General features: G+C 48.3%; 1 protein-coding gene across 1 annotated transcript; it reads left to right on the forward strand.

Annotated features, from left to right (window-relative positions):
* The first annotated feature begins 4,535 nt into the window (after nt 1-4,535).
* On the forward strand, nt 4,536-12,869 carry TBX10 (T-box transcription factor 10). The gene is made up of 8 exons (XM_033146819.1): nt 4,536-4,617; nt 5,329-5,590; nt 6,442-6,543; nt 8,156-8,327; nt 8,840-8,995; nt 9,753-9,820; nt 10,901-10,989; nt 12,077-12,869. The coding sequence occupies exons 1-8, from the start codon at nt 4,536-4,538 to the stop codon at nt 12,349-12,351; spliced, it is 1,206 nt and encodes a 401-aa protein (XP_033002710.1). The 3' UTR covers nt 12,352-12,869.
* The last annotated feature ends 1,009 nt before the right edge of the window (nt 12,870-13,878 follow it).

Consider the following 13,878-nt stretch of genomic DNA (forward strand, 5'->3'; position numbering starts at 1 on the left):
AAACATTTAACCTTTAGCTCTAGCTGTTTGGAGCCTGGTGAATTATTTTCTTGTTGCAATTGCCAGTGACCTATGGACCACACTGCATCTGCACCAAAATGTTGCCCAGTCTTAAGTTCTGAGTCAAAGAACCCAAACTGGGCAAGAAATTAAGAATAATTGCTAGAGATTAAGTATGAAATCACCCCAGCCTGAGTGGTTGGGTTCACACTTCAAGCTGAGGACATTTGCAGACTATTGCTACTTTCAGGTGGGATTCAGTCACATACTGGCAAATTCAGGCTGCACAATGCCAGTTGACTGGGAGGTCTAGCACAAGAAACCCACTCATTAACTAGCTGACATTGCCTATCCACCCTGTAAACAAGGCTCTTTGGGGCCTGTGATGAATAGAATGATGAATTCCATCCTTCGTGTTCTTTTCTCTCCCTGCAAAATACCTCAGTAAGTACCTCTCTTGCCTCCTGCTCTCTGGGAGCCATCCTTTCCTCCCTCATGCTAAGAGTACCATCACACCCACCCCAGATCTGGCCTCCCTCACAGTCTCATTGCCGAGGGGGCACCCTTCTCTGCTACTGCCCATTTATCTCCTTCTGTCACCAGCAATGGCAGCTCTAATAACTCCCCGGCAGGTATTGAGCGGCAAGATGAGGAGGTGTGAGAAGGTACAAGGAGCAGCTGTCACCAGCCTGGCAGGAGGAAGATGGATGGAGGGGAAGACCATGGCCCTGTGCCTGAGGGCTGAGCATGGAGAGGAGGAGAGGAAGGGAAGATGGCTCCCACACTAGCCTACTGACCTTCTTGTGTAAGTCTTGATCCGGGATGGCTACTTGACGAATGCAAACCGCCCCTCAATGTTGCATGCACATGTGGGTTCACTCACTGTCTGCCCCCTGAGTGAGCCCACCTCCTTACCCAACCACTTTCCCTCTCCCTCTGGGCCCAGCAGGAGAGGGCAAGGGAAATGGAGGCAGCTGCTGCTCTTGCATCCTTATTTGCATGCTTGGAGAGGGCATGAGGAAGAGAAAGGGTGGGGAGCTTGTGTGTTAATAGTGGGCATCCATGGGGGGGGGAGACTATAGGGGACTGTTGCGCCTCCCGGAGAAAACATAATCTCCAGATTCCCAGCTTTCATTAAAAAGCACGTTTGTAGCATTGGCAGAGTCTGATATATGAGACAAAATGTACAGATGCTATTCTTCTTATTTTCTGTAAGCTGTTACCCCTGCTTTGCTCCACCCGCCAACCCTACTGCCAACCTCCCTTCCCCCACACCTGGCCAACTCATCCTCGCTTTACACCTCACAGCTTGACCCCAGCCCCTCTCCTCACGGCTTCCCCATGCCCCAACACGCTTCCCCTCCCATCTCACTAAACAGCCCCTTCAAAGGAGGGGGAGGCATCTCAGAGACCATTTTCCACAGTGGTTTGACAAGCTGCCTCCATCAAACAGCTCGTCTTGACTCAGTACAAGGCAGCCTCCCATGGTGGGAGTTCCTGTGCCCTAAACAGTTACACAGAAGGGGGATTTAACAGGGGCATCTCACCATGCCATTAAAACTCCAGCAATAAGAAAAGCTGTACTGCCCAAAAAACAACCCTCCTCTATACAGGGCTCTTGACCCGGAGCCCTGTCCCCTCTTGTCTATATGCTACAGACTTTGACCCTTCTGTCACTCAAGACCTCCACCTTGGTTTTTATGAGGATCACTGAGGAACACTAACAACAAATTAAGGCTGTTGCACCCACTATCCTTTTAAACCCTCCGGCTTCATCAATATTGTCTCGGCCCAGGATGTGGTCCCAGGGTTGCTGCTCCCGGCCACCTGCTCATCCTACTCATTAATTGCCGTGCATTTTATTTGCTGCATGTACGCGTAGCTACTCAAATGCTTCCAGCGTGCGCTGTTGGTCTCTCCGTGTCACCCAACCAAGCCTCTCCCCCATCCACCCATTTCCCCATCTTGCTTATCATTGGAGGGAGTGGAAGTCTTGGCTGACGTGGGTCCACCTCCTGCCCCCCAGCGCTGTTATGAAGGAAAATAAAATCGCTCACACCATCCCAGAGATTCAACTCAGAACATTGCAAAGGGGGACGCAGCAAGACTGAGAGAGACGAGCCAAACCAAACAACCCAGAGTCATCCCAGCATCGCGGGCAATGTCAGGTAAAGCCTGCTTGGCACTGCAGGAGCCAGGCATGCACCCATCGGTGCTCTGGATCCTGTTACTTTTCTCTTTGGGCATTTTATGACATCTGTAGAGACCTCTTGATTCCTTAAAGTGGGTTAGGAGCTTTGCATTCATGGCTCTTTTGCCTTGCCATTCAACATAGCTGAAGAGCTGCATCTTCTCAGGTAAATTTTCCATGAGCTGCTCTCCAGCTAAGTACTTGGATCATGAAGCTGGTGGTTCTTTGGCACCCTGAGTGAGAAGCAAGGTGGATGCTGTGGTGCTTAGGATGTGTGTGACTTGTGGGTTGAAATCTCCCCCCCCCCCTAGTAGTTCCCAGGAGGAATGTCTCTTTGCCTCTTATCTAGACCTGTAACAATACTACCAGATTAATAATAATAATAATAATAATAATAATAATAATAATAATAATAATAATTTATTTATACCCCGCCCATCTGGCTGGGTTTCCCCAGCCACTCTGGGCAGCTTCCAACAGAACATTAAAATGCAATAATCTATTAAACATTAAAAGCTTCCTTAAACAGGGCTGCCTTTAGATGTCTTCTAAAAGTCTGGTAGTTGTTTTTCTCTTTGACATCTGTTGGGAGGGTGTTCCACACGGTGGGTGCCACTACCAAGAAGGCCCTCTGCCTGGTTCCCTGTAACTTGGCTTCTCGTAGTGAGGGAATCGCCAGAAGTCCCTCGGCACTGGACCTCAGTGTCCGGGCAGAACGATGGGGGTGGAGACGCTCCTTCAGGCATACTGGACTGAGACCATTTAAGGCTTTAAAGGTCAGCACCAAGACTTTGAATTGTGCTCGGAAACGTACTGGGAGCCAATGTAGGTCTTTCAAGACCAGTGTTATGTGGTCTCGACGGCCGCTCCCAGTCACCAGTCTAGCAGCTGCATTCTGGATTAGTTGTAGTTTCTGGGTCATCTTCAAATGTAGTCGCACATAGAGCGCATTGCAGTAATCCAAGCGAGAGATAACTAGAGCATGCACCACTCTGGCGAGACAAGGGAGAGAATGGGTCTAACGGTTGGTAATTATTGAGAAACCTCCAGAAGTTCAAGGGAGACTTCTAGAACGACATAGGGATTTCCTCTAATGACATGGCTGTGACTATGGATGGACTATGGATCAGATCCAGCTCAACTATTTCCATATTATTATTGGGTTTGGTGGTTGGGTCAAATGACCCCTCAAGGTCCCTTCCAACTGTGTGATTCTGTAATTGCAAAAGAAGGGTTGCACCCAGCTGGATAAATTTAGCCTGGTTATAAGGACTGGGCTGCTGGCTCTCAATAGCTGATCTTAAGCATGGCTAAGAAAATACATGAGAAGGTATTCTCTCCCTCCTTCCAGCCCCTGTTCAGCCTGTGCGGAAAGGACAGCATATAGTTTGCTGTTTTCAAAGCAACCTGAGGACAGAGACAGAACTGAGGTTTATCTGTGGAGCATCTTAGTGTGCAGGCTGGTCCACTGGGAGGGCAGTGGACTTTGGTTGCCCACTGGAGTGTTAAGCTATGAGTCTCCACAAATTGCCATAAGCCTCCTGTGGACCTCATGCCAACCCAGGTAAGCACTGCAGCCAGCGGCAGTGGACAGGGCAGTGAGGCTGCGCCACTCGCCTGATCTCCCTCTGGCTGAGCTGCTGCAGCATACCAAGATGGTGAGGGGCACGGACAATGCCCGGGTGGTATAGATGCTTTGGCAGGAGTTCCAAATGGGCTCCACTGGCACATTTGTGCTGGTATTCTGTTGACCCAGCCAGAGCGGTTTGGTGAGTGGCATAGCCCCATTACACTGATTGCTGCAGACTGCAGTCCTGTATTAAGTGCGGACCCAAGACATTTTGCTGCTTGAAGTAGAACCCCACCACCACCAGTCCCTGTTATATGTGAGGGCTAGCCATGGCTGTGAGTTACAGGACAAAACTAGATGTCAAGTGGGGTGGAGCGTTGGATTACTTGACTCTGGTGTCCTTTCTAACCTGCCTGGAGCATGCAGGACAGCCATACTCTTCTCTCGTGCCACTGGAAAGTGTCCTCAGCAGCAGGTACTAGCCATGGGTCTGGGGAGACACGCTATGGGTGCATGGGAGCTTCTAAGCCAGGCAGAATTAAGGTTCATCCACATTCCCTTTTGTGTCACATTTCTGGGCACAGGTCTGAGTTTTCCAGGTCTTTGTCCGAGCAGGGTTTTGTTTTGTTTTGCTTTTCCCCCCTGGTGTTTTACCAATGAATTGGAGCAAACGGTAATTGGGTTTTCCGTGACTTTCTGTTTGCTCCAATTCAACGGTGAAGCACAGGTTTTCCTGGGGAAAGTGCCAGGACAAGAAAACCCAGCTGCTTGGAGATGGACTTGGAAAGCCCAGACAAGTGCCTAGAAAGCACGGAGCAAAGGAAAGCACCGGTGAGCCCTTACTCTAGAGAGGCCAGTCAGCCATCTACTGCCACCCCTCTTGCAGACTGGGAAGGAGGAAAGAGTTAGGCTCAAAGACAGTCCATGCATGTGGACCTTCTGGTGTGATACCTCTGAGCCCAGTTCTCTCCCTCAATAGTCATTTGGGGGGGGGGTGAGCCCTCATTGTATCCCTTAAGCCAGGGGTGAAACGAAGCTTTATTTCATCCCAGTTTGGCACACACACACCCCAACACATGAACATTTGCATACACACACAGGCTGGGAGCCTCAATGGCACCCCTCTGGATGCTTCCTCTGAGGACAGGGGCTTAACAAGGTAAATTGGTACCTGGGGTCAAAAAAAATTTGTCCCCCCCCCCTGGCAAATAACCTAGCTAGTGCCCCCCATAGCTATGGCTCTGCCTGAAGCAACTACAGGGATGGAATAGCCTCAGAGTCAGATGGTTTGGCAGATGGTTCCTGAGCTACAGTCGTTCATGTCAGAGCTGAAGGGGCATGGCTCTGTGGTACAGCATCTGTTTTGCATGCCAAAGGCTCACAGGTACAAACCCCGGCATTTCCAGGTGGGGCTAAGAATGCCCCCTTGTCTGAAATCTAATAAAGCTGCTTTCAGTCTGTGCTGAGTACATGGGGCAAAGGTCTGACTCATTGTAAGGCAGGCTCCTGTGTTCGTACCTAGTCATAATATAGTCATTATGCCAGTTGTCCTTCTCTCCATCCCCAGCATTCATTGCCGCAAGCCTGAGTGTACTGACGTCCGATGGCTGCCCCTTCTCGCCGAGCCCTGTGGGAGCACCGTGCCTGCTGGCGACAACACCAGAGTTTGAGCAGTATGAAGTGGAAGGAGCAGCAAAGCAAGGGGTCAGCTCCCAGTTGGCCAGGAAAAACCAGTGCGTCTCTGGCGTCACTGTGCAACTGGAGATGAGGAGTCTCTGGGAGGAGTTCAATAGCCTTGGCACTGAAATGATTGTCACCAAGGCAGGGCGGTAGGTATAATGTTCTTTGGTCCAAGGACTGAGGATTAAAAACACAGCTTTGATCTATGAAGTGACTAAACAGGAACTACAATCATCCTTACTAGCTTTTACGAGTCTAACATTAAGGAGTAACACCAAATTACAATGCCCTTAATAATGTGCCCTATATAATGGAATACCCGTTTATTCAGGCGTTCAGCATTATTTTTATTTACCTGCCCTTCACCTTTAGGTACACACCAAAATCAGATGTTGAAACTATACATCTCAGGTGTCAAAGGTCAGGGTAAAGAGGTGCCTCTTCAGCATTTGCTGAAAATTGTATAGCCGAGTTGCCAGGCGCACCTATGTGAGGAGGTACTTACACAACCTAGGGGCTGCCACAGAGAATGCCCTCTGCTGGGCCACCTCCACCCTGAGTTTCTGAGGGCAGCAGAACAGCCAGTAGGGCCCCCCTCTGCTGTTCTTCATGTGTTTGTAGGGAAGGAGATTATCTTTCAGACAACTCCCAGGACCACAGCCCAAAACAATGTGCAGGTCTGCTATTTAAATGGAGCAAACTCCTACAGTTATAAACTGTACCACAACTCTGTGTGTACCACCAGCAAAAGTGTGATCCAAGGGTGCTTATTGTGCCCCCTACAACAAAGCCTGAGGTGGGCTTCCCACCACAATGGGCAAGAAACCATGAACCATTGCTCTAAGGACTGCAGCTGGCTATTCTGGCTGGGGCTGAGGAGAGTCCAACAGCATCTAGAAGACACGCCGTTGGCTACCCTTGCCCTACCTCGGGTAAGATGGAGGTTAGCGGGCAGTGGGAAAGCAGAACCACCTGGCAAACTCCTTTCTCCCTGTGGCAGGAGGATGTTCCCCACCTTCCAGGTGAAGATATCTGGCATGGATCCCTTGGCTGATTATGTGCTGCTCATGGACTTCGTGCCTTTGGATGACAAGAGATACCGGTATGGCCTGGGCCTGGCTCTGGGACAATGAGTTTGGAGCCATTTCTGCTAGTTAGCCAGCCAGCGAGAGCAAGCTAGGCCCCAGTGAGACTCAGAAGGCATGGCGTGTGGCTAGGCCTGATAAGTGTTAATGGAAGGGTTTCTATAAATTCAGAGGTAGTAGCAGGGAGTTCTGAACTGAGGCACCCTGACTTTTTAAACCTGCAGGAGACGTGTTGATTTATTACATGGAGCTGCTTGTTGCTGTTTTGTCCCTTGACCACATCAGTTATGAGAAGTAGCTTCCAGGTGGGATTTAATTGTACAAATTAACCACTATCCCTAATGAGAACCATGTGCTATTTAGACCCTTTGGAAGGGGTGGAGAGCAGCCTAATAATGGAATATAGTCAACTCCACCCTTGCACTCTGAGCCACTACACATCTGTTTGGTAAAACACAAAAAGATGTAGAGATTTGGAGTAGACATCTCTCTCTCTCTCTCTCTCTCTCTCTCTCTCTCTCTCTCTCTCTCTCTCTCTCTCTCTCTCTCTCATACACGCACACACACTCTCTTTATTTTGATTGATTGATTGATTTCTTTTATTTCTCTTTCTCGTATTGTTTGGAGTTTGAAAGTGTGTAGTGAGTTTTAGGGTTGGCGAGTAAGGATGTGTGAGATTGGAGGGGAGAAGAAGCTACAGAGGGAATGCGGAAGGGCTTCAAGCCAGAAGAAAACCCTGATAAACTATTGACAATACACAAAACAGCCCAGCGGTTTTTTGCACCGCTTAATATGTAGAAGAGACTTGCAGGAGGAAAGTTTCTGCAGGAAAACAGCATGCATTCTTGCACTGTCTACCTTAAAGGTAAAGGGACCCCTGACCATTAGGTCCAGTTGCGGACGACTCTGGGGTTGCGGCGCTCATCTCGCTTTACTGGCTGAGGCAGCTGGCGTACAGCTTCCGGGTCATGTGGCCAGCATGACAAAGCCACTTCTGGCGAACCAGAGCAGCGCACGGAAACACCATTTACCTTCCAGGAAAGCATTAACCCTCTGGCCAGGTTTGGCTCTCTGTTGCCAATCCCAGAGGCACTTGGCACCAGGCCATTTTGGGTGAGGGAAATACAGCTCGCCAATGTGACGTTTTGCCAGTATTAGTTGCCCACCAAGAACATACAGGGAATCGGGCTAGAATTAGTTAATGGTGGCCAAAATGGTCTCTGATCTTATGATGTACATGAAGCATAAAATGCAATGTTATATGCAGTACTGCATGTGGAGATTCCAATTTCCCCCCATTTGTTTTCCTTTTGCGCTATTCTGACCTTGCAGCTTCTGCTGTTCCCTGCACTGAAAATGCTTGAATGCAGAAAATTTCAAGGTTGTTAAGCCTCTCAATCTGAATGTTTCCTGTACATGAATCCTGCCTCTTGTTTTACCTTGCTGTAGAATGCTCCATGAAAATATGGTTGAATTCTATATACACAACAAAACAAACTGGAATTCCCCCCCTTAACTGGAATTATATATAGCTCCGCACCAAGGCAAAAGTAGTAGACCCACCCACACTCCAAACTCTCACAGGTCCTCAGTCAGGGCCTGCCTCAACATAATGCCTTTCCCCTGCAGATATGCGTTCCATAGCTCCGCTTGGCTGGTGGCTGGCAAGGCAGATCCTGCTACACCTGGCCGGGTTCACTTCCACCCTGACTCCCCTGCCAAGGGAGGCCAGTGGATGAGGCAAATTGTCTCCTTTGACAAGCTCAAGCTCACCAACAACTTGATGGATGACAATGGCCATGTAAGTTAATTGTGCAGTGTCTTTGCAGATGGTGTCATTATAGAGCTTAGTCACTAGGTGGCACTGTACTTAGTTGTACCTGAAGGGAGGGAAACAAAATCAGGGCGAACACTGCTTCCCTGCAAGTTTTCCTATCTCAGAAAAATGGGAGCGAGCAGAAAAATATGCATCGTATGCCACATAATAAATGTAACCTGGTGGTATTTATAAGTTCAGCCCCTGGCATCTCCAGGTAGGGCTGGGAGAGACTCCCTTATAAGGCAGCTTCCTATGTTCCTACTACTACGTAAAATGAAAACAACTTGCAAGAGTGTGAGTGTTTTTATGGGACTTCCCACTTAATCTGTGCGCCACTCAGGATTTGTTAATCCCCACCAGGGGATACATTTACATGCGGAATGGGCATGGGGTGGGAGTCGTTTGATGTTCCTGGGTGTGTAAACGAGAGTTGTTAAATGAGAGCCCATGTATTGAACAGCCATCTGAAATGTCGCTTTGTCTTGATCAAACAGATCATCCTGAACTCCATGCACAGGTACCAGCCGCGCTTCCATGTGGTGGTGGTAGATCCACGGCCAGATAGCGAGCGCTACGCCCAGGAGAATTTCAAGTCCTTCATCTTCACGGAGACTCAGTTCATGGCAGTGACAGCCTATCAGAACCACCGGGTGAGAGAACACGCATGCACAACCCTCCGATGACACCGGTCAGTATCACATGGGAGAGCTGGCCTATTGGAAAGAGTCAGGATTGGTACAGGACTAAGTGTGGCTGGTGGAGACTGGAAAACGGAGCTATACATACAGTGACACCTTTCGCTGTGCAACCCAAGCTGTGCAGCATTCCTAAAGCATTTTTCACGGTGCCGTAATAATTACTACAATGTTTGCCTTTAACTGTTTAATGTGGTGCAATGTTTAGAGATAGCTGTGAACTGAGAAGGCGTCATCTGTAAACCTACTCAGCCATGGCTTTCATTGGGTAGCCTTAAGTCACCAACATAACCTATATCACAGAATTGTTGCAAGGATAAAAAGCGAACATACACGGACAAATCCACGTGCAAATACCCATTCCGCTTTTGTACATCCCACCTGCATCCCTCATAGAATCTGAAGTGGCATGCTTGTAGTGCCCAGGTCGTCTCCCATCCAGGTACTAACCACACCCAGACCTGCTTAGCTTCAACACTATGCCCTGGGATTGAATGCTAAATATATATATCCTGCTCTTCTTTCAAAGAGCTCCCAGCGGTGTGCTTAAGTTTCATAGCATCGTGACATAGATCGGGATGCACCACAGTAGTAACATCATGGCTGGTGTTGCTTTCTCAGGCAGTAGTTAGAGCAACAGCTCCACTATAGCAAGAGAGGGAGTGGCAGGGAAAATATGTGTACTTGAAAACTCACTTCACTCTCTCCGCAGATCACACAGCTGAAAATTGCTAGCAACCCCTTTGCAAAAGGGTTCCGAGAGTGTGAGCCAGATGAATGGTAAGTCTCCGCACATGGCGCTGCCTTCTCAAATAAGCCTCTTATGTGTTTTAAATTTGTTGTTAGCTGCCCTGAGCCCAGCTTTCTGAACTGGGAAGGGTGGGGTATAAATACAAATTTATTATTATTATTATTATTGTTGTTGTTGTTGTTGTTGTTGTTGTTGTTGTTGTTATGCGATGTAGCTGCAAACAGCAAATTGCATTCTCAGGCTGCAATCCTATACACATCAGCCTTGTAAATAAGCCCACAAAAGTTACTAGCCTCTAAATGGCTAAGACCAGCAGCCTTTGTTTCCCATTTGTCTGCTCCTCCAAAGCCTTTTAAGCAGGCTTGTAAAATCAAAGTTGTCTTCTACCAAACAGGCTAATAGAACTCGGGGATAGATTTCCCTTCCTCCACAGGAAGCATGGAAACCAAGCAGACTAGCAATGGAAGTGAGAGGCCCATCCCTCCACCAGCTTGTCCACTCACTCACTCACTCACTTATATGAAATTCCTGGTCACTTATGGCAAACTGATAAAATACACAACTGCTATGCCTGTCTACTCAAAAGCAAGCACCACTGAATACAATGGTGCTTGCTACCAGGTAAGTTTATATAAGATTGCACCTTTAGAGAAGTATTACTCTGAGTGGGGAAGGCAGGCAGAAGATGCATTTTAGAAACAAACGCTGGGTTGGAAATTCTAGGTCAATATGTGTTGACAATCTCTGTGCCACCTGAATAGCTTGGGTGGCCACATACATGCCAGGGAAAACAAAGCTTGTGGCCCCTTAATGAGTGCATAGAAAAGGGAATTCTGGCATGTGTAGCAACCTAACCTACACAGGCAGAAATTCCTTCTTCTGCATAGCTATTAAACCAAGGTGCAGGAGCCCTGCCCTCTTTTGCATCCAGCTACCATATGAAGTGGAGCAAAAGGAGATGGGAGGGATAATGGTAGTGAGCACAGAAGCAGCCAAGTCTGGGACTGCTCCCAGGAACTTCTTCTATAGCTCTGCCTGTCCTATTTGAGTGTCTTTTATTTCCACAAAGCCCATCACCAACGAAGTGCACGTCTTGCTTTTCTGTCTAGGCCTGGCTCACCAGGACAACTATTAGGCTGCTTATCTCGGAATGGGGGTGCGGCTCCCTTAGCCCAGCTTCAAGAAACCACAGAAAAGGGTAAGGTGAAAAGAGTAAATGGTAAGTACGGTAAGCCTTGCATGTAGAGAACTCCATGGGAAGGCACAGGGCACGATGGGGCTATGGAAATACGGCAGGGTCTCCTTCTTGAGTTTGGTCACCATCATGACTTTGGTCCAGATTTTTCTCAGGCACAAACTTAAATGTTTGATGCTAATAATTTCAACTTTCTCCTGTCCCCCAAGTTTCTGGTGCTTATGTGTGCAAAAATTAGCTGAGAATCATACATGCAATAATTGAGAGGGAATGCTGCAAAGTAAGAGCTTCCGGTGACTAGGGAGAAGCTTCTCAGTGCTCTTTGTATCTTTTGACATCTTTTTATTTTATTTAAATTCTATTTATTTTTTATTTCTATACCACCTTTTATCCGAGGATAACAGGGTGGCTTACAATACAGAAACACAAAAATACGTAGCATAACATCTTGGAGATGTCTGAAATATTAAGTGGTGTAAAAATGCTATTAACAAACAAATAATATCTCCCTTGCTCACCCTATGATCTTCTGGATATTTTGCTCACTATGCCTTTCTTCCTTTGCAGTTTGGGTTTGTTTGTTTTCCTAACTGCAGTGTAGTCATATTCATGCAGTGTTCTGTGAGATCTCAGTACAGCATGCGAGTGGCAGTTACACCTTCTGAACGAGTGCCACATCTGCACTAAGAGAACCACTGGTATAGAAACCAACCACATGACCTAGCCAAACCATGAAGTTAGTGTATGCGTATGGTATTGCTACAAATATGGAGCCACAACCACCCGAGAGAAGCTTTTCAGCAGCTGCTGTGGTATAGTATAAGAGCCATGGCATAGTCTGCAGAGATCCTGGGCTCTTAGTGAGACTGAATGGAGTTAAACTGCAGGGGTGGAAGTTTGGAGCAGATTTCTCACGTCGCTGATGGCTTAGCCTTCTCCATTCTGATTAACAGAATGGATCGAGTTGGCAGGATCAGAAAGAAAAAGTGGCAGACTTACAATATTTCCAGGAGTGAGTCATGCTGTGTAGGGACTGACTTTGGTTGGCCAGGGAAGTCGTTCAGCTCTAAGCACCCTTCTCTTCTTCTAGGGTTTGCCAGCAATCATCACCTCCCTCCTTCCCTCTTCAGAGAAGCCTCCCAGCTGCAGCACCCACCCCTGGTCACACCTGCCACCCTCCCAGATATGTGCCTTGCTCGACGACCCTTGAGTGAAGCACCCGGGGCCCTGCCCTACAAGCACCTCTCCTATCACAGCATCTACGTGGGAGCCCGCTCCCGGGCAACACCCTACGCCCTCCCCAGCAGCCGGGCCACCAGCTTCCACGCTCTCAACATCTACACTGCCGGTGACTATGAACAGTGAAGGAAGAGAGATCCAGTGGACAGATCAGGCAGTTCCCTCCTCTCTCTCCCCACACCTACCCCAAGACTGAACCTATCTTCCAGGGACTAGCCTCAGGTCCACCTTCTCCTCAAGCAGCATCCATCACTGCATTGCCTGCTAAGGAGGTCTAATCCGTTCCTCTGTTTACCTTCCAGGGCACTTTGTGGACAGTACCTTCAAGCCCTGGTACCCTTCCCTCTTCCCCACCCGAGGCAAACGTAATTTCTAACTTATTGTCTCCTAGTATATGGACAATTAAACAGTTAGCAGAGGCTGGGTACAGTATCATTCTCCTTTGAGAGGTGTGCAGAGCCCAAGCTGAAGCTTGGTGAGGTGTAAGAAACATACTTGGCTGAGATACTGGCCGTTTCCTAACCGCTTCCACTCCTCAGCTTGTTGTAAAGCAATTCGTCGCCCAATTCCAAAACCCCACAGCACTGGGGAAATGGCTGAAAACCCAATTCTACAAACCAGAAATCCTAAACCAGCTTTGCATCTAAAATAAACTCACGAGGAAAATATTAAATGCAGGGAAGGTTAAGAATCTTGTCTTTATTGTGGGATTTGGTAGCTACGGCGACAAAGAGTTTATGAGGGCTTTTGAAGCACAGAATTCTCAGCAGCCTGCTCACAAGCATTGTCTTTCTCTTAAATGGCAGCGTGAGTCTTGAGTCCTGCCCATGACATGCTGTGCCTTCAGTATGAAGGAAGTTTGTTCTGCAACCCAGGCAGGGGAGCCAACTTGGGCCCCAGGTTATGAGTGCCCAGTGCTTGTGACATCATGATGTCACATGCGGCATGACAACATGATGTCACATGCGCCCCCTGGCTTCAGAAAGTGACTTCCGGTGGCACTGGAAATCAAGTTCCGGGGCCTTGTGAGACCTCAGAAGTTGCGTGGGGGGCCCTGCAGTGTGGATGCCCACAATTTTTTTGTTGTGGGTCCTTAGACACCCAGAGCCTCCTATAGTAGGAGCCCCTGAATCCAGGGCAGGAGCCCCTCTCTTGACCTTGGCAACCTAAGTCTCCATGTTCCACTTGTACAGAGCTGTTGTCCCCAACTGTTGGTGGATTTTGCTAGCAGTTGGTAAAACAGAGCATGAATGAGGAAAAGACAGGCATTGCTAGCCACATCAGCTCCCAGCATATCAACTAGCTTGCTAGCACAGGTAGGCAGTCCTTTCAAAAACACACATGCACCAAGGGCTTAGCTCTACTGTGCAGCCCCACACCATGCATTGGCTGATGCAACGTCAACTCCAGGCTCTCCATCAGGGAAACAAGAGAGTCTCAGACCTGGATGACAACACCAACAGCAACTGGATGTAAATTTAGGAAGAGCAGAAGGCCCAAGTGCCTGGGGCTGGGTATCTTGTCCACTGATGTGCATCAGAAAGCTGCACCCCAGCAAAAAGGGATGAAGCAAGAAGAGAGACAGTGCCACCTAGCAGCCCTGTAAAAACACCCATATAGGGAGTGGTATCCATTCGTTCCGCTTCCCATTCT

Source organism: Lacerta agilis, chromosome 1, assembly GCF_009819535.1.
Source record: "Lacerta agilis isolate rLacAgi1 chromosome 1, rLacAgi1.pri, whole genome shotgun sequence".
In the NCBI taxonomy this organism is placed as follows: Eukaryota; Metazoa; Chordata; class Lepidosauria; order Squamata; family Lacertidae; genus Lacerta; species Lacerta agilis.